The 20,916-nt window shown below is 39.0% G+C and overlaps 1 protein-coding gene across 6 annotated transcripts in view; it reads right to left on the bottom strand.

The window, feature by feature from the left end:
* The window catches only part of RUNX2 (RUNX family transcription factor 2), a 149,468-nt gene that overhangs the window by 125,762 nt on the left and 2,790 nt on the right, over window positions 1-20,916 (bottom strand). For all 6 annotated transcript variants that reach the window (XM_055329933.1, XM_055329927.1, XM_055329928.1 and 3 more), the window contains exons 2-3: window positions 13,927-14,083; window positions 7,870-7,974 (exon numbers count right to left, since the gene is read on the bottom strand). In XM_055329933.1, coding sequence (XP_055185908.1) covers window positions 7,870-7,974; window positions 13,927-14,083 — 262 coding nt within the window. The remainder of the gene's footprint in view (window positions 1-7,869; window positions 7,975-13,926; window positions 14,084-20,916) is intronic.

Raw genomic sequence — 20,916 nt, 5'->3', positions numbered from 1 at the left:
ATTTCTGACTTGTACCAAAACACAAACCACTGATACACTAGATCAAGTATATGTGTGTTTTTAGGACACATACACCTGAAAACCTGCCATGCGATAACTTAGTTAGATGGAAATGTATTGACTGGAACATGTGCATATGGAAAATGTGCTCCTACTGTGAAAGCCACAGCTCCTTGTTAACACAAGTCCCATACAATGAGAAAGCACCCGTCAGAACTGGGAAGCCAGGGGGAAAAAAGTGCAGAAGAGGGACACAAGCATGTTTTAACGGCTGTGCTAATTTGCCATGAAAGGATGTTAGGGCCATAGCTCCTTGCTACAGCATGCCATGTGCTGCTGAAGTAAATTACTGCCATGCAGTCGGCTAGCGGAGGAATGTGTAAACAGGCCATATAGCCTTGCATCAGTTCCACAGAATGTTGCACAACACAAAATGCCTCTCGATGTGTCATTTCCTTCTTGGCCATCTTCCCAGCTCCTGACAGTCAGTCAACAAAAAAAAAAAAAAAAAAAAAAAAAAAAGTACTGAAAGAGATTTAAAACTGCTCTTCTCAAGAGCACATTCCACCAACCACCAGACATGACCTCTAGCAGCGCTTCTGACTACCCTATCTTTCTTAAGGAAAGGGAACAGTTTTGTTTTGTTTTACCTGCTCTTATTCTCTTAAGTCAAAGATTTTCAACAATGCTCTAAATACTAGTGACCAAATGATTAATATTCATGACAACCAAACCATGGCTTATATTTACTGACTTGTAAATATCAAAACAAGGCATTTACCCATAATTTCCATTCCTTGGGCACTTCAGAGACACATGAAGAACTAGGGGAAGTCTCCGAGGCAAGAAGTAACTGGCTTTTCTACTAATGCTCTGCACTAAGGACTGTGGCATCAGGAGTATGGGACAAGACCTATGAAGATTTTCTCAAATTATCTTCACAGACAGAAAGATTATGAATGCCAAGAACTGCATCCAGAGATGTCCAGTGACCTTAAAAAAATTCTTCTGCTAGCCCTCCATGCAACACATATTACACATTCCCCGCCTTTCACGTGCGGCCAACCTCTAAACAAGCGTTCACTGTCCATAAATAAGCAGAGGGCATGGGCCAACCACCACAAGAAGTCTATTCTTTCTTTCGTGCAACTGTGATGAAGGGTGGTGGAGGATGAAGGCGAGCTGCCATTGAAATTAACTGGAATGAGGAAGAGAAAAGGCCAGCCCCTCGAATCTCGAATCTCTCCACCCTCCACGGGGCTAGAAAAAGCAGGTCTAGGTACAACAGAATTAGAGAATAATGAGATGATGCCGTGCCCAGAACCACCCTGTTTCGTGTAAGTCTGTTAACTTAGGTTCATAAGGTAACATTTCTTCAGCTGGAAGTGCCTTAAGAACACAGAATAATAAAACTATCCCCAAAGAATTATAAACTTGTGATGCACAGGTGAGAATGTGCAAGCAGGAAAAGAAACCAGTTTGGCTGAGGACCTAAGCCTGACAAGCTGAGTGAGCCAGGGTGCTGAGGCAGTCTGAGAAATAAAAACATTACCTTGCACTTCCAGACAGCCTCTTCCTTGCCTAGGTGCCAGCCCTTACTCAAGTCAGAACTCAGCCAAGCAGGGGGGCACCTGGGTGGCTCAGTCGGTCAGGCATCTGACTCTTGATTTTGGCTCAGGTCATGATCTCAGGGTCATGATCTCAGGGTCCTGAAATTGAGCTGGAAGTTGGGCTCCCCACTCAGCACAGAGTCTACTTGAGAGTCTCTCCCTTTCCCTCTGCCCCTCCTCCAGCCCCACCCCACCCCTGCTCATGCATGTGCCTGCTCTCGTGCTCTGCTCTCTTTCTCTCTCCTCAATCTATCAAATAAGTAAGTAAAATCTTAAAAGAAAAAAAAAAATGCAGCCAAGCAGGGCAGTGTTGCAGGAAAAGAAGAGCAGATCTTCTTCCTTCTCCCACCGGGTTAGGACACGGAGCTAGCTGGTCAATAGTAACGGTAGTGTCCCAGCAAGAAGGACACAGATGACAACTTTGGTCTCTCCTTAAGGAGTAACTATGATTTGCTTCCCTAGGGCACAGCACCCAAAAACTTAGACACCTCCTCATGTCTGTCAGGCTATCAGGTTTACAGATGTGCTAGCAAGTGAGAACTTCCAAAGCTGGATGATATAAACTATAAAACCTCCAGGCTCTTCCATTTGAGGATTCATAAAATACTTCTGCTACAGACTTGCCATGTTGCCAGGCAAGGCTAATAACCTCTTTATGTTCAAACATTAAATGTTCATCTCTCATAGGAGTATTGGTCTGGTGCACCTCCATTTGACCTGCAAATACCAAGTACCCAAGGTAACACTCACCCTTAATTCATCTGATAATTAATTACCAAATATCCTCCATTTGGAAGGAGGTTACAATAATTAAAACTGAGAGTCATGGGCAGCCCTGGCTTAGCGGTTTAGCGCCGCCTTCAGCCCAGGGCGTGATCCTGGAGACCTGGGATCGAGTCCCATGCCGGGCTCCCTGCATGGAGCCTGCTTCTCCCTCTGCCTGTGTCTCTGCCTCTCTCTCTCTCTCTCTCTCTCTCTCAAATAAATAAAATCTTAAAAATAAAAACAAAACTGAGAGTCACCTTGTAGAACTTTTTTTTTTTTAGAAACTGAGGTAGGTAGGAAAGTAGGGTAAAGACTTTGTGATTTTGATGGTTGGCTTCTTGAATGGATCTTAGCAGGGAAGAGGACCTCTTTGATTATGAATTAATGTAACCAGAGGGCACTGGCTGGAGACTCAGCTCTCTCCTTAAAACTCTGATAAGAAGCTGACGGGACTTGAACTACCTCCTCCCTTGATGATAAAGCATCACGGTACTGTGGCCAAACCTGACCCCCCCTAGCCTCATATATCCTGCCCTCTTGAGTGCTGCACAAATCCTGTAAACACTGGACAGAAAAACAAGCAGAACTTTAAATGTCCTCCAGATTAAAAAGTCAAGAGACCTTTCAGAAGACGATACCTCAAAAAATATCATTTCTTCTGTGGCAACAATGATATTTGCCATCTAAGCACTTAAGGAAGTTGAGGTACTGGTGAACCAATGAACCACTACCCCCATCACTCATGTCTTTGTGGGTTTCTTCCCCTTCAACATAGGCTGCAACTAACTGTATCTTGCTTTAACCGACAGCATATGGAAGAAGTAATTCCATGGCAGTTCTAAGCTTTAAGAAGCCTTAAGAAGCCTTAAGAAGGCCTAAAAGCTCCCATTATTGCATTTTTGGGAGCCCTGACCTGCCATGTAAGAAGTCAGACTGTGCTTGTGCTGGAGAGATGGATAGGCCACGTGGAGGGGGAAAGGCTCTAGGACTACAGGGAGAAAGAGAAAGGCCCAGCTGTCCCATTGTTCCAGCCAAGCCCAACCTTCCTGCCATCCCACCAAGGCAGCAGACATGAGAATGAAACCATCATGTGTGTTCCAGCACCAGCCACAATCTTCTTGCAGCCACACAAAAGACCCCAGGCAAGGCCACAGAAAACCCATCCAGATGAACCCCAGGCAGCCCAACCAAACCATGAGGAATAATAAACTGGTCGTTGTCTTTAAAAATTATGTTTTGTGACAGTTTGTTATTTAGCAATAGATAACTGAAAAAACAGCAAGAGAATTAAAAGGATCCTGACTACGTAAGGTGATTTACTTTTTCCATCCTCTGCACAGCCAATAATACCTTTTCCATCAGTCCTCTTCCCTAACTCAGAACCACCACCACGACACTGCTAACCAAGTGTTCACCTTCCCGTAGAAACTCCTTAAGTCAGACTGCAGTTGGAACCAAGGGCACACGTGGAACAGAGGATCCTAATAGAAACTGATGTTTGAAAGAGTTAGGCATCCAAATGCATTACCGTTGCTGCTGCTGCTGCTACACTGACTTCTCCTGCTGGCGAACATACGGCAGTTGTTCTTCGGTGCTCACTTGCCAACAGAAGGTCAAAACGCCTTGCCTAAACACAAGACTTACAAATTTGGGATCTTAAGTATGATGTCATGTCTTAAAATGATAAGCTGGCAAAGAAAACAAATGGCATTTTGTAAAGATGTGCACCATTTTCATGTTTACGCTACTTAAGATGAAGGTTCTAATAAGTCATCGGCTATGTTCCTTTAAAGGGAAGTTTTATAACTGAGATGAATCACAACTGCAAAAGATCAAAGTTAGAAAACATCAATGATGCCATGGGGTACTTTTTAATCTTGTAATGAGTGATGATCATGTGCACTCTTATGAAGTTAGTCCAACTGCCAACGCCAGATGTGTATATTAAGAAAAGAAGTTGTTTGTGATGTGACAGCACCGGTTCAGCTGCCAGAAACAGACAACATAGAAGGATGGAACCTTCCTGCTTTTTGAGTGAAAAGCAAGTCTTGGCAGATGTGCTGATGCACAGGGCCTCAGAGTGGGGCACGAGTGCCATCGCATCCTCTTTTGGACTTTTCTTCACTACAAACAAATTATGGTGATCATCACTTCTGCACAGCTGTCCCCAGGCAGCAGGAATACCTGCTCAAGGCACAGTTTATAACACTTCTTACTGTCATTTAGTAATGAGCATAAATTAGCAAAACCATCTGCAAGGAAAAAAAATAATACACAAGGGGCAGAGCCTAGATGGTATCTATTTCCTGGAAGCATACTGTAAGCCAAACGCTACAGCAAACTCCTGACACTGAAGGGAATTTATGCAGTAACAACTCACACTTAATGAGCACTTACTACATGATGGTCACCGTGTTACGTATTTTACATACATTACATCATTTAAGGTCTTTGCAGCAACTGATGAGGAAAATACTATTATTATTTTCACTTTAACAGATGGGGAAGTTGAGGCAAAGGAAAGCCAGGTGACTGGCCTACCACCATACAGCTAGTCAGTGGTGGACCTGGGATTCAATCCAGACAGTCTGACACCAAAGCCCACACCCTTCATCACTATGCTTGGCTGAATAAAGACCCAACCAGTTAATCCAGAAACTTGTCCTTGTCCAAATAGCTAATCCACCAAAAGTAGCCTCTTTCAATACATATATTCTGATCTCTGGAGGAGGGAGTGAAATTCCATTAACAGGTATCAATGATATAAAATCCCCAACCCCAAAAAACCATTACAGTAATAAACAGGTAGATACTATCTCTGTGACAACCACTACTTAAAGAATTATAATTCTGCCGGAGATAAGGTGAGAACGATTACATTGTCTTTTTCTCTCTGGTCAGGAAAGCCTTTTTCTAAAGCCCTACTGTTAAGGGTTAATAACATAAGCCACTTTGAAATCTAGAGCAAGGGATGGCAAATTGCAACTTGCATACCAAATCGGACCCACCACCTGTTCTTGTAAATAAAGATTTATTGAAACAAAGCCACAACCGCTCGTTTATGTATTGGCTTTGACTGCTTTTGAGCTACACTGCCAGAGCTGAGTCCTCATGACAGGGAAGATATGGCCCACAGCGCTGAAATTATTTACTATTTGGCAGTTCATAGAAAAAGTTTGCCAACCTGCATTCTGGAGGATTCTCCATTTAACGTTGTTTATGCACCAATCAATCTAAATCCTATTATAGTTGAAGAAAATGCAAAATCCCGGGCATCTTTCACACCCAGGACTCTCAAATTTAAAGAACAATACTGAGAAGAGTGCTATGCCCTCAATGCCCAGGATGGCCAAGAACAGAAGGAAATAATCCAGTACAGAGACTCAAGGTTATAGGACTAAAATATTCCTGACACCATACCCATCCTTGTATCCAGGCATTGAGTTTGGCAAGCCACTTCATAAAGTCAGAGAAATGATATCATATTGTCACACACGTTTTTGGTTGGTGAAAAATGTTACTCAGTGGTCTGCCACTCAAGATCTGTATCTGCTCCCCCTCCCACCCTCAGCGCCAGAGCCTGAACTCAGGTCACACATAGATCATCTGCCCCTCTACCCTGAACCCTCCATGCTTTCAGAGCATTTCTCTGCCCTTTCAGGGTAGTAAGCCTATCAACTAATTAATTCTGCCAACAACCTCTTGGGAAGGAGGTAAAGTCACTTGAGAGAGAAGTGACTTTCCCAAAGCTACCCTGCTTCCTCATCTTTTGTCATCACTTTCCTGTTTCCTCTCCCAACCATCAACTTCTGAATTTCAACTCCTGAATGTATGGACTCATACACAAACAGAGGCACACAAAGACACACACACACACACACACACACACACACACACACAATAATGGTTTTTCCAAGAAGTGAGAAAAGCTGCTGAGATCAGCAGGAAACATCTTTAAAAGATAAGTGTTAGTAATGCTAAATGTTAAAAGACTGCTGTCCTGCTTTATGCATGACTGAAATGGATGTCTCTGCCTTTTCAGGAACTCGAAGGCTAATTAGATAACGTGGCTTCCATCGCAAGGCATCTTCCCCAATTTACGGCAGTCCACGAACGTCAGCCAAAGCCCCAAACCAGACAAGACAGCCCTGCTCTGTTCTAGTCACTTGCACTGCATGATCACTGGCTCCTATGACCAGAGACGTGGGGCGACCAGAGATATGTGTGTGGCCACTACCTAACAGAACATTCTCAACCTGAACAGAGCCAGCATTGACCCAGCACTGTGAACCTAGAAGAAGCCATACACATGAAAGGAGGAGAGAAGAAAAGCCTCAAAGACTGGCTTTTGAGGCAGGAAACCTCTCCAGTTCAGACAAGCAATGAGCCTTTGTGAAAAGATAGTGGCAAGAAGAACCCAAGGCACCCTTCATTCACTGCTAAAAGATGTTGCTACTTGGGGAGAAGAAAACTTGATCTTTTCCTTCAATTTTAGGGGAAGAGAAGATAGGTCACTCTGGCTGTCCAGGCAGGTGTATCGTTATATATAACAGATATTTCTGCCAGCTGTACCTCTACTACAAATCAAATAAAACTCTCTAAACACAATGGTTGGGGCTCTGATGTTTTCACTCATCAAAGGTAGAGTTCAATATGTTTCCACTGGCACAGGAGGTTTCATGTCATATATATCAAATAATCTTTAATCCCCAAATACATTTAAATGCTGCTCTACCAAATTTGATCAAATCGGTTCTGGGGGCGGGGAGTGAAGTGGGGAAGAAAATCTATCTCAATTTAGATTTAGGAGGAAAATGCGTATCGGCCCCAATGGGTTATGTGTACTATCTGAAACGAACACCAGGATAAACCCCCTGGGTGTCCAGACAGACAAACACACAAAGGCGGATTTACACCTGGTTTGACTCTATCTGTTAAAAGAAACTATCTATAACAATTACCAGAACATGACCAAACAACAGTGTTGTAACAATCAAGCAAGTTATCATTTGCAAATAAATTCTTTGTAATTAACCAATGTGCTCTTTATAAAGGGAATTGAGTGGGCGAGCTAAAAAGTTAAAACACATTCTTCGACCATGGGAAACACACGCAAATGCTTTTTGACTAAGCTCAAGATTTTTCAGTCTGTTGTTTCCTTCCTCAGCTCTCATGGGTCTGGCCTGCCCTGTCTACTGTGCACAGCGGATGAGCAGAATGTCTTTGCACATAGTTACCGTGACCCAATAATTACCCCTTCATGTCCCCCCGAGTTAGGTTGGCCTTATTGATTTTGTGACAAAGTTCAAAGTGTAATTTGATCTCCTACAAACTGTGAAGCTCTGCAAACTGTCCCCTCGTCAAAACGCACGCAGGTAGCAAAGTCTGCAAAGAAACCGTTTTCACGAAAGTAGTGCTGACAGCTCTGGGATAAATTCCTCATAGGGTCTCCACACACCCTGTTACCGTCTCCAATAGGAAGGCAAGTACTTACTTCTGGGTTCCCGGGGTCCATCCACTGTAACTTTAATAGCTCTGTGATAGGTGGCTACTTGGGGAGGATTTGTGAAGACAGTTATGGTCAAGGTGAAACTCTTGCCTGCAGATGTAAAAGGGGAAAATCCACAGTGAATATAAAAAGACAGCACCTGAGATAACAGAGCAGCACAGACTTTCCAAATTGCACTCGAGCATCTCTGAGGAGGTCATGAAACAAAGAGACAGGGCTCCTTATTCTCAGTGACAAGGCCTCTGATGACCACTGTAGGGAGTGATTAAACTCTTCGTCTTCACTGCAGGGCTAAACAAGAGAGGTCCAACTCCCCAAAGAAGCTGCTCAGTAGCAACCGTGGTAATAAAAACAAAAACTCTGGTCCACTTGAGGAGGATTCTCTTCCTTTCAGCTTTCTCCAACATCAGGAACACATCCAAACACAGACAATTTTAGAAGTCTTTATTTAGGATTAGGTCATGACCCCATGAGAGAACAATAGTAAATCACTGTTGATTATGTTATTTACTTCACATGGCTTTAGCATTTCATTTGCTTAACTGCACTACAATAAGAAGATGAAAGAGTAAGGTTCTTATGGGAATCATTTTAACAGGAGCCGATGTCTCCTGTCCTGGCCTTAATGTGCCTGTGGTATGATGATTTCATCATTACTGGAACAGAGTTCTTCTCCTCCCTGCCCACCCCTTCCCTAACATACAATCCTTGCTGTTAAATCTTTTTGAAATAACTCTCTGACAGTGACTTATTTTTTGCTAAATGTACGTGATATCTCCCAACATAAATAGGAATTGGTGCATTTTGCCCACAGCGCACTTCATTGAAATATTACATCTGATGTTTCAAATTAATGAGCTAGAGGTGATGAATGGAGGTGGGGGAAAGAAGACAGGGAGAAGTTTGGTAGCAGATTCGGATGTTTGTGTTCTCCAGAAGAAGATCCAGACTGTTACACAGTAGACTCACTGACAGTTGTAATCAGTTAGATTTGCAACGGTTAGTCATGTCAGATAGTCAAAACTGCAAACTGTTACAAGACAGGAAAAGGTGGGCGTGAAACAGTGACTCAATAAAACCTTCGGCAATCTCAGGCCAGCCTGTGCAATTGGCCTGCTCCTGTACCAGACCTTGAAACAGCTCGTTTTGTTTTGCTTTGTTTTTTGGTCAGAGACTATTTTTCCCTTTACTGAAAGCTTGAGGGTATTAAATCAAAACACAAATCTTAAACAATATGTAGCAATGCAGAGTTTAATGCAATCTTTTCAAAGCTTAATATGGAACAGGTTATATATAAGGCTTAATGTAGAACAGGTCTTTGGCTGTCAAATCTAGTGAATGGGTTTTCTTTTCAACCCAGACCATGTAAGTTCCTAAAATATGTTTAAGACACACATCATTTGTTACTCGGTATATATAGTTTTAAGTCTTTTCGCTCTACTTTTCGATGGCCAATATTTAAAAGAAAGAAAAGGAAGACAAGACAGAAGAAGCAGGGGAGGGGAGCAGACAGGAAAAGATGGATATTGATTAGAAATCTAGTAAGTGCCAGCCACTTCACACACATTATCTTATTTAATCCTATCCAGTTAAGTTCATCACCTGCAGTTCACAAATGAGGAAACCCAAGCCCACAGAGGCTTAGTAGTTCAACCACACAAGTAGAAAGAGGAAAAAAAATCAGAGACTGAACCCAGATCTTCCAGACCTTAAAATTAGTGCTCTTCTCTTAAACTTTGTCAGAGAACATATTTTAAAATTAATAGGTAATTGGTTTCTACACATGTCCCAATCAGCTTTGTAAGACCAAGAAACAGTAAATACAAATCCACTAATGTAGTATCTCGGCTAGGATGATGAAAACATCTATTCTTAAAGTGTCACTGATAGATCATATTTCATCCATAATAGACTGAATGTTACATGGGTTTAAGAAAAGCAATTGTCTGGTTAGGAACCAGAGGATTTATTATAAACATTAGGCCTAAGTGGAAGAAAAAGGCAGCTGGCAGTCTAAACTAGTTACAGAAAACTCCAAGCATACAGACCTGGAGATTAAAAAGTTGAATAAGAAGCCACTGGATCCAGATGGAGACCTCAAAACAATGTAGAGATCTGGGGGAGTGAATGGGGTGAACCCCTAAGTTGAAAATTAATTTAGATTAAACGTAAAAGACGCCATTCTGGATCAGATCAATGGTCCATGAGCCAGGACTGCATTTCTCCAAGGGCGGTGCTTGTAAGGCAACTGTCATCCATGGCACAAATCTTAATATAAATCGAGGATGTATATGTCTCACATGTCCTCGATGAGTCTAAATAACCTGCTAGCAATACCATCGATGAACTTATCTAAACTGGTTCCGAGAATATTGCTATTTGAGACTTCCACGTTTTCCTTCGGATATTCAAAGTCACCGATGCTTCTCCCGAATTCAAACATCTTGTGTAAGAACAAAAGCCAATATAAAATGTACCCTTTAAGTATAAAGCATCCACACAGGTTCAAAGCAGAACCAGTAAAAATTTCTTTTTAAAAGAGGGAAGTTTGGAGGAGAGGAAACTATTATTTAAGTATGACTACGATCTTCTAAAAATCAAATCCTGAGGATCAAGATGTACTTTAACAACTAAAATAAAAATCAAGGAGGTTTCTTCTACCTCTTACTGCCCCCTCAGAAGGAACATGAACATAATGTTCAAGAAACTTCCAGAAACTCGGGGATCCCTGGGTGGCGCAGTGGTTTAGCGCCGGTCTTTGGCCCAGGGTGCGATCCTGGAGACCCGGGATCGAATCCCACGTCAGGCTCCCGGTGCATGGAGCCTGCTTCTCCCTCTGCCTGTGTCTCTGCCTCTCTCTCTCTCTGTGTGACTGTCATAAATAAATAAATAAAATTAAAAAAAAAAAAAAAAAAAAGAAACTTCCAGAAACTACCACCCAAATAAGTAATTGGTTTTTCACCTCATAAATAATAATACATTGTCAAATGTTTATGTGACTACTCATAATCTACTTAATTTTGTTTAAATTAAAAATTTTTTTTCAAATTCCATAAGTGATAAAAAATGCAGACTCTTACTGAGGGAGCTAGCCAGCACTCATTAGACAACTAATTATATCATCCTTGGCTTCATCTAGGAACTAATTCCAAAATATGTCCTTGAGTCATATATTTTCCGAGATAAACATAGGAACTGCCATTGAAAGACAATTCTAACTTAGCTCCAGAGGCTATTGATAGGGTAAGAGTGCATGCAAGGATTGTATCTTAGACCGATATAGTACCATGCTCTGTATACTGTAGGTGCTTAAAACCGCTTGTAAACTACAAGCAGCATGTATGATGTAAAAGTGAGTAAGCACACCAAGAAAATTTAAGGACCACATATTTCTGTTGAAATATCAAATACTTCTGTTTAAAATACAAAGGAGAAAAAAAAAAGGGAAAAAAAAAAAAAAGCTAAAAAACATAAGCCACTCCTAACTTGATACAAGCTTCCCAGATGCTCTACTTTTAATTCAAAGCACTTTCAAAAGCCATCAGATAACCCATAGTGACAAAGTCAGTAGTGAAGTGACTCCTTTATAAATCTAAAACTGTTTTTCAATTTCTGAGAATTTATCTGTCTACCACTGAAAAGAAAAAGTGTTAACGTTTGAGAAACTTGGTACTCTTTATTTTTTCATGCTCTTCAAAATAGAAAATTTTAAAGCATTGGGGAAAAAGAAATCCCAGGGTAGCAATGTGATGATCCAGACTTCGTAACTTAAGAGAAATGTAGAAGTGTAAAAATCAAAGAGGAAGCTGGAAAGACATTTTTTTTTTAGAAAGCAGGTCAGGTACCCAGGCAGGTTAAAGGGTTTCCTGCCACTGAAAAACTGACTTTTTTTTTTTCTCTAAGAATGGTATCTCTATCAGTGTTCTCTATCCTTTTGTCCTCTTGATTTCAGTTTGATATTACCATTTCCTTTTGTATAACGTTAATGTGATATAAAAATCTATTATTAGTGATAAATCAATTTTTTCTTTCTCTCTCCACCCGCTCCCCTCACCCCCAATCTAAGTCTCGAAGACAAGTCTGGACCAATTTCTCCATCCTGCCTCTGGCAGCAGACTGTAGCATTTCAGATCCTCCACCAAGTCCCGGCTGCTTCAAAGGAAAAATCCTACTTTCTTCAGTTAAGATCATAAGAAATATAGGGGGAGGGGGTCAGCTCTGTTTGGACATAATTACACTTCATCAAAAGAAGCTTTCTTCATCTTCCATGCGTGAAAAGTCTGCAAGCAGTTAAGTCTGTCTTTTTTTTTTTTTTTAAATATAAAAATTGCTATTTGGGAAACCAGCCAAAACTCAGAAAGCCAATATAGTAAAACAGTGCACACCCTTTGTTTCTCTTTGAAGTTTCTTAAATAAATATGTTGAGGGTTTACAAAGTACACTATCACTTCGCCATAGTTTCTACTCAAATTGATCAGAGAAAAGTTATGCAGCATCTATATAATGCAAAAGCAAGGTAAATGGAAACACTAGCTGGGATCTGTAAGTATAGTGTCCAGTCTTCTAAACGCGGAAATTCATTACTCTAATTAAAAACAAAATAATGTTACATAAGAAGATAGATGCAATTCAGAGCACGAAGGTAAATCATCATTTTCAAATGTTTCTTGATTCCTACTAGAAAAAAGAGAAACTTTAATTGTACTGTGGACCTGCACCAGTAACAGGAAAAAAAAAAATGCGCACACTTCACACCTAATCAGTCAACAGTGAGATAGGATGTGTCTTTTTTCCTTTTAATGAAAGTAAACTAAATCTGATGCAGAGATAACCCTTTTAGTTTTGAGTCTACAAGAGGCTCTGAGCCTCATTTTATTTCAAACAACCTTTCAGTGACAGTATCTCATTAGCATGCATCATTTTTTTTTTTTTAAGTTAAAAAGTACAGCTTCTTGGCCCTGTTCCTAGAAAGTAAACTAAAACTACTCATCGGAAACAGCCTTGCTTGAATTTCCCTTATCAAGTTTTTACAATGGTAATAATATGACATCTGATCCAAACTAAAGAGCAATTATTGGACATGGTTTAAAAACTGATGCTTCTCATTTCCTAATTCGAACCTGGGTAGAAGTTGTTCCAATAAGTCATTCTAATTTATTTCACCTCCATTCTAAAGTGGTCTATTTTCTCTCTTCTTATTGAGATACTTAAAATGGAAATATTAGATTCAATAAATATATAAATGACCATAATACTTCTTGTAAAGGACTATTAAAAGTCTCTCCACAGGAAAGAAAATAAAAGCCAAAATATTGGTTTCCTTAGAGACAGGTTTTCTTCCTAAAACATTAATCCCTTTTATAAAACAACTATGAAAATGCTAAAAGAAATTATTTTTTATTTTATTACCTTCTTAAGGACTCCCAAATAATGTGGAAATTAATTGAATCTTAATCACTCATCTGTCTAGACCACACTCTATAGTCATTCTAACATAGGTAATACATCATTCACTTATGCAAATGAGAAGCCATGTAAAAAACTATGATTTTTAAAAATAGATTCTTATTACAAGAGTTAATTTAAATCATACAGAGGTAACCTATGTGCCAAGTGAAGAGCATTACACTAGCTAGCTGTCCTTGGCCACAACTTAGAGCAAAACTGATGTTATCTGGAAATTGATCCAATGCATTCCTTTTTCTTTACTCGTTGCCACTCCATTTACTCAGTTATTTGGCTCCTCATAATTCAGAACTTGAATCTCCAACTGTTCTCTCCACCGTATATGCTCACAACCCAGTGAAATTAGGGACTAGTTCTTCTGAAAACACTGTTTGAATTTTCAATATCATAAAACAAATGAAAAAGGCCTGAGCATTGAGAAAAACACTCAACTTCATCTGGACATATTTAAATAAAACCTTCAGCAATTCCATTCAGTGGGAGAAGGTGCTGATTTGTATACAGACTAGCCTACATTTCATCAGAAGATCCTGATGTGTTTATTCCACTATCAATATTAAAAATCAAGAGACCTACCTCTTCCACTCCGGCCCACAAATCTCAGATCGTTGAACCTTGCTACTTGGTTTTTCATAACAGCAGAGGCATTTCGGAGCTCAGCAGAATAATTTTCATCGTTACCCGCCATGACAGTAACCACAGTCCCATCTGGTACCTCTCCCAGGGCTACCACCTACATAAAACAGGAAACACAGCAGCAATAATGGCACATCAGAAAAGCTTAAAAACTAAGAATATATTCCCACTGTAAAGGATGTGTCTTATCAGGATTTAGTGCTCTAGAGCAGTAATGGCACATAGGAAGGAACGCTTTGCATATGGGTCAGGATGCCACTTCAAACAGACCAATGTTGCAGGGTCCACCCATTTCAAAGGCAGGCAAAAGTTTCCTTCATTTGTTGTTGGATTCTTTGCAGAATACATGTACATTTTTATTAAATCCCCATGTTAGGTTGTCCATAGGAATTATGCCACAAAGGGAAGGCTGACGCCCCATCTGCAGATTGCATCGTACATATTAAGGCACCGCCTGTCTGCAGCCTGGAGAGCCCTGAGGTGTGGTCTCATCCAGATCACAGGCTGAAAAAAGAAAGTCTGGTCGGCTCTACGGGAGAAGACACTTAGGTGAAATCTTAGAGTTGCTGACAATACGGTGTGGTATCCAGCACTATATTTCATCCCCTTCCTTTGGGCTATATATTCGGTTTTCAATCACACTGCAATAATTACTTAATGCCCACTCTGCGGTGGGATATGAACAAAGCCATCAAGAAACTGGAGGTCTAGGTGCAGAATAAAGGTACATAACAAGGTGAAGAGGTCACCTACAAATGAGTGGCATAGATTAAAAAAAAAAAAATACTTGGCCAAACTTTATTCTGTCTTGCCCCATCTGCCATCTTGAAATGACACAGTTGCCTCCTTACTCTTCAACAGCTGACCTGCAGCAGATTAACTCAAGTCAAGTAAGGATCCAGATAATCAGTCTCTGAGGTCCACAAACATTTTCACTGCTCCAAGGCTAGGATCACACTTTTAACAGAGGTCAGCTGACTTGCAAATGGGCACCTCTGTTTAATGACAAGGCTGGTAAGGGAACGTTGGTGCAGAGGCTGCTCTGTCACATAGACGTACTATTCTTAATCCATTACCAAGCCCCTGTTCCTTGATAATATCTTTTTTCTCAACTAACCTCCATGATCCTATATTCAGATTATTTCCATCTCTTTCTCATTCAACTTCCAGATGCCCTGGTGGTGACTAAGCAATGGTTCCAGCTACAGTAGCCCATCACCTCTCTGATAATAACACCCACATGCACTTGCCTATCTGGCAAATATCCCACGGATCCTTCTCCTATGCCTAGTACTGCTCTCTCCTTTGTCGAGATTTCCACAAGGCAAACCTAAGCATTTGATTCCATGCTCCCAATACAATTTGTACCTACTCTCATTAAAGCAAGTTTTTACAGTGTGATAAAACAGACGCTGTAACTATATGTATGCTTTGGGGCTGAGTTTTCCCCACTCATGACCCACACCCCAGCACACCTCTACTAAGACCCTCTGTTCCATGCAGACAACCAACCACACACAAAAAAACTTGCTGATAGTTTTTTTCCCCCCGCCCTTGCTTTTTCTCTTAGTCTGTTTCTCAATGTCATGCCATGACTTCTTCAGCCCATTGTTATTCAGTTTAAAATCCTACACCCTCCCTTCCCTACAGAACCCATTTCCACAGCACCCTGCTGTACTCAAATGATCCTCATTTCCACGTATATATATTAGTGATCTCTCTACTCCTTTTGATCCACTAGCCCAAAGTTATAAGACTCATCCCTAGGAGACTAAATTATATTGGAAACTACATGAGGGAAGGGCCCTCACTGGTCTTGCTCACCACCATATGCCCAGCACTCAAACAGCACCTAGCCCATAGTGTTTGATAAATAATTCTGAAAGAAATTGATGAAAGAGCTCCATAAAGAGCATCATCTCCCACAGCCAATAGTCTGTGAGGCTACCAGCTGAAACTCCAAGACAGAAAAACCAGTTAAAGGCTGAGTCAGCATCTCTCGGTAACAGAAACATGCTCTTGCACCAAACTAGTTTTCTGATAACTTTTTCTGTAACAGAGAATAGAGGATCGCTGACTATCCTACTGGTTATTCGATTCAATCTGAGAAGTCTCCCAGGCCAAGGGCAAAACCCTTGAGACCAGGATTTCCTCCTTGCATACTTGATCTAGTGCCTTGAGGGGCTGCCTGAATAGAGTCTCTTACCAGAGACAATTTTCGATTTTTCGAATTCACAAGGCTAACAAAGTGAACATTTGAAAATATTGAAATAATTGACCATGTTTGGCCAGTATGCATCTGAAAACTTGACATTTTTTGCACTCAGCATATTGTGTTTTAGCACCTGCCGTGTGGCTTCTGATGTCAAAGTAAAGATGGAACCAGTAAGCATATTAATGAAGGCAGAAAAGTTTGTACTGCTCAGAAGAAAATGAATGTACCAAAAATCAAGAGGCCTCTCTTTTTTCCCACCTCTCTTTTACATCTGCTATGATGTCACGCAAATAACTTCATCTCCAGGAACCAAAGTTTTCCAATATAAATTGGAAATAATTTTTTTTAAAGTCTGTATTACATAGAAGATATTGTGTAAGTAGAGGGTAATTACAATGATGTACTTTTTGTAAGATGAGGCGGCTGACTTCGGTTCCAAGTCTGCTGTGTGCTAAACATGGGCTTTGACTTAGCATCCTGAAAGGGTTCAACTAGACATGTAATTCTTTACTTCATGTCTTGAGATGTTTTTTGGTGTTGCTGAGAGATAAAAGAATGACTGCTGATGGGTTTCACTTCTGATTGGCTAAATTTAAAAAAAAAAATAGAGAAATCTGCCCCAATATAAAGATTTTCAAGAGCTCTGGGACATTATTATTTTACTGCATATTTTTAACATAATGGATTTTTTTTTTTTAGTTAGAAGAAAAGGAAAATTGATTCAATATGGGAAAATATGAAAGAAAAGATCCCTAAGAGTGAAATACACAAATCCACTTTTCTTTGCTTAAGCAGCAGAATAATGACCATGTTAAATATTGGTATGCTTTATGTATTACACTTAATAACAAAACAAATAGGTAATCACAAATTGCGTGAGTGTTCTAGGAGGCTTAGAACTTGGCCTAAAAATGAAATGCTCACACAATGTGGTGACAACTTTTCCTGTTATGGCTGAACTCTATTTTTAATGGCTAAACATATTGGTTTTTTTCTACTGTTCACTCTACCAAATCAGATGCCTAATGTTTTTCTGAGGAAAAGAAAAGAGGGAGTACTGTATTTGACTTTATATCAATCAGAAGTATAATTATATGTCAGAGAGTTTTTTTAAAAAAGTAGATCTCTGAAGCTAAAAAGTTTCCCTTGGAGATTCGCAACTGTGTTTATCTAAAAGAAAACCAAAAGAATAAAGAAATTTTTACACATTTCGTCTGTACCAAACCCAAGCAATGGAAAACATTTTAAAGGGTAGAGAGCAGTCAAAAATCGCTGTTTAACTAGTTAGGAGTAAGCACACATTAAAATTTGTTTCCATACTACCCAACACAAAAGTTCCGTTCTGCAAAGAATGGTTTGTGATGAGACCTTAACAATTACATTTCCAAATTGTTTTTAGAATATAAAGTCTACCAATTCAAGAAAATTCATGGAGAAGGGGGAAGTAATTTTGTGTCCTAACATTTCAGAACAGAGAAAGAAGTTCCTTTATTTATTAGCGCACCTCACTAGAACTAGCATTTAAATCACATGATACATAGCTTGTGCAAAATTAAGTAAAAGGATACTTAACCCTTAGAAACTACTGAAATTTTGTATGAGACTCCTTATGACTAAATCTGTGAATTACTCTAAAAGAGCAGCAATACAGATTTAGCTCAGACCCTTAAAATTGTTTTTGTGGTCTTATTGTATGGAATTTAAAATTGCCTTTGACATTTCCATGGACAGAAGTCTAATTTTAACCAATCAATTACTCTTACAGACCAATATCATTTGGCACATTGTACTTGCAGCAAAAGTGAAATATAATTCCTTTTCAAGATAAAATCTGATCAAATCTTTTTTTTTGGAATAAAAAGATGCAAGGGCACAATTGCAAAAAGGGGAAATTGTATTCCTACAGCAATTATTTAAAGATGACTTCAAGTAAACTATTAAAAGTTTTCACAAAAGTCACAGCTAACTTTTAGAATTTAACCTAGAATTTAGGAAAACCCAACCGAATCGTAGAGAAAAAAATAAACACAATACAAAATACCATTCTACAATTTTAAAAATATATGTCAAAAAATAATTTGATGGAAATTATTTCAATACAAGCCAGGAATTTACGTGCCATGTATCAAGCTGGTTTAGATCATCTAACAATGGATGTTCTGGAATTTTGAGAGGAGACAAACAGCAATGCCAAATGGGAGAACATAATGAGAGATATCTTAACCATGCCTGTTTCCAAATAGACGTTTTTCGTAAAATTTTTAAAATATTTATTTTCCACCTAAAATTCTGTGTTTCAACTACCTTTTATATATTCGATGCTAAAATTTTTAACTTTAATTTTTTTACACACAGAGGCATAACACATAAATGTATCTGTCCTCACACCACTTGAAATCTATTGTGATTTACATAATTTTGCATAAAAATTCATAGCAGGCTTAATAAAGTTTTAATAGGTTTAATAATCCATTTTCCTTTGTTTAGGTATAATTGCCTTCAAAAAGACACAAACACAGAACCTGATCACTACGTATGTTAGGAAAATACAACTCACTAATGTCAAATATTTATTAGTCGCATCCTTGTTTTTTGAAGAGAAAAATGGCCAATGATGTCGAAAAATTATTTTCAAATAAGAACTGCTCTATCATTTTGAAACCCTACTTATGACAAATACTGAAAGGTATCATTAAACATACAGAATTAACTATGAGTAATAGATCACATATCTAAAAATGTGTTTTCTTTCTTTAACATTGCCAGAAAAACATATGATACGAGTAAATATATAGTCCAGTGTTCTCTAACCTAAAACAGCACAATAGCCTTGCACCACTTTTAGTTTTAAAATATACATCTGGACTTAAAATTTCTGCATAGTGTTTCTTTCAGCTTGAAGCTATTTAAAGCAACTGAGTTATAAACCCCGAACACCAGGCTTCATGGTGGAAATGCTGACAGAGCCCTAACTATAAGGGTGGTACTGGATGCAAAGTTGACGTATTCTCTCCCTATTTCTACCAGACTATTAACTAATGAACCGAATTTGCAAATCGCTTTTTTTTTTTTTTTTTGTCACTAGAATTATCTAGGACAGAAAGGGCATGGGGATCCTCTAATAGTATCCTTTAACTATTTTAAGCTTTCAGCGACATACACCTGAAAGAAATGTTAAAAATATTTATTTCCATTTCCTTGACACCTGGAAGGACTGAACATTACAAAACTGCAGAACTTTGTTAAAAATATAATACTAATAAAACAACTTTGCATATTTTAAAACATACTAGTTGTTTTTGTATTTTTAAATGCTGAGTATAAGCAATTTATAAGTATTCTTGGATAATCCCAAGACAAGATCAGATGAGCAACACTAATTTGTCACTTATGTCTTAGTATAATACATTGTCAATATCATTTTGAAGTATTATTTTAAATTAACACATCAAAACACCACATATTGAATTCACTTCCGATTCTTTACAATGCTGAGTTCAGTGTCACAGACATAAAATATGGGCTCAATAAATATTGTATTGATTTGAATCCCAGATTTCTCCACAATTAATTTCTCTGTGTTTGTGTTTTTAAATATATTTACCTGTCTGTTATCCACCCAACAACACTATGACTTACTTTGTACATAGCTCTAAATACGATAGCCAGATTGTGGTCACCACTTCTAAAACTGAGACTTTTTCATATTATTTCTTCAACGCATATGTATTTGATTATGTTACAAGGGTGTAGAAAGTCTACCGAGCTCAGGCTTTTATCTCAAAAGAAAGGTAAAGAGAGATTGTTTTTACTAACATTCAGATGAAAACAATAAAAAATGTTGTCAAAATCTGGATGTTCCAAATCTCTACACATCTTTTTCAGCAGAGACAAAACTCATACACTGAGTGGACCTCCGCTATCACCATCTGTCTGAATTTTCTTAAATACAGGGATGGGGGTGGGGGAACACAGCAAATCAAGTCTTAAAGTAACTCAGTTTATTTTTTCAATTAATATGAATGAAAATACTTAATTTAACATGGCCATGTATGGTTCTGTTTACTGGTTAAAAGTAAAACTGCTCTGTAATTAACAATAAGGATGATTAAAAGAAAACAATTCATTTTCAAAATAATTTTAAAAGGGCGGTAGTGAGAAAACCTAAAGATAAGCAAAATATCTGAGAATAGCTCAAAAGGCACTGCATTCTATCTTTACACCAAAAAGACCATTTCTATCCAAAATAACAAGGCTCAAAATCGACTCAGCACCATAAATACAGGAGAATAGTTCAAAACAGTTATATCTTCAGCACGTCTATTCAGCCGAAGAAAACAGAATGTAGAATACCAAACATCTAAATGGTATCTTTTAAAATGTAGGCACCCACCCTTCTATTTCCATACATCCTAACTTGGAATGCTTGACGTGGCATTTTTATAGACAAAAATACCTAGGTATTTGTATTTGCTGTTTTCATCCAGGTTTTTTGTTGGTGATCCAAGGGGTTGTTTTTTTTTTTGGGGGGGGGGACAAATTTCCACTCCTTGCTGAAGGCGAATCAGAACATTCTGGGCCTGCGGATGATTAACATCATAAGAGATATCTCTGGTGTGGAAAATTCGAATTTGTCTAATTCACATACATTCTGAACTTTTCGCATTTCAAGGAGGAAAGCGTTAACCTACAAAATGGGTGGTTTATAAAAGGAG

This window comes from Nyctereutes procyonoides, unplaced genomic scaffold, assembly GCF_905146905.1.
Source record: "Nyctereutes procyonoides isolate TBG_1078 unplaced genomic scaffold, NYPRO_anot_genome, whole genome shotgun sequence".
NCBI lineage: Eukaryota > Metazoa > Chordata > Mammalia > Carnivora > Canidae > Nyctereutes > Nyctereutes procyonoides.
The sequence above is the reverse complement of the archived record's forward strand: the minus strand, read 5'-3'. Positions and strand labels throughout refer to the sequence as shown.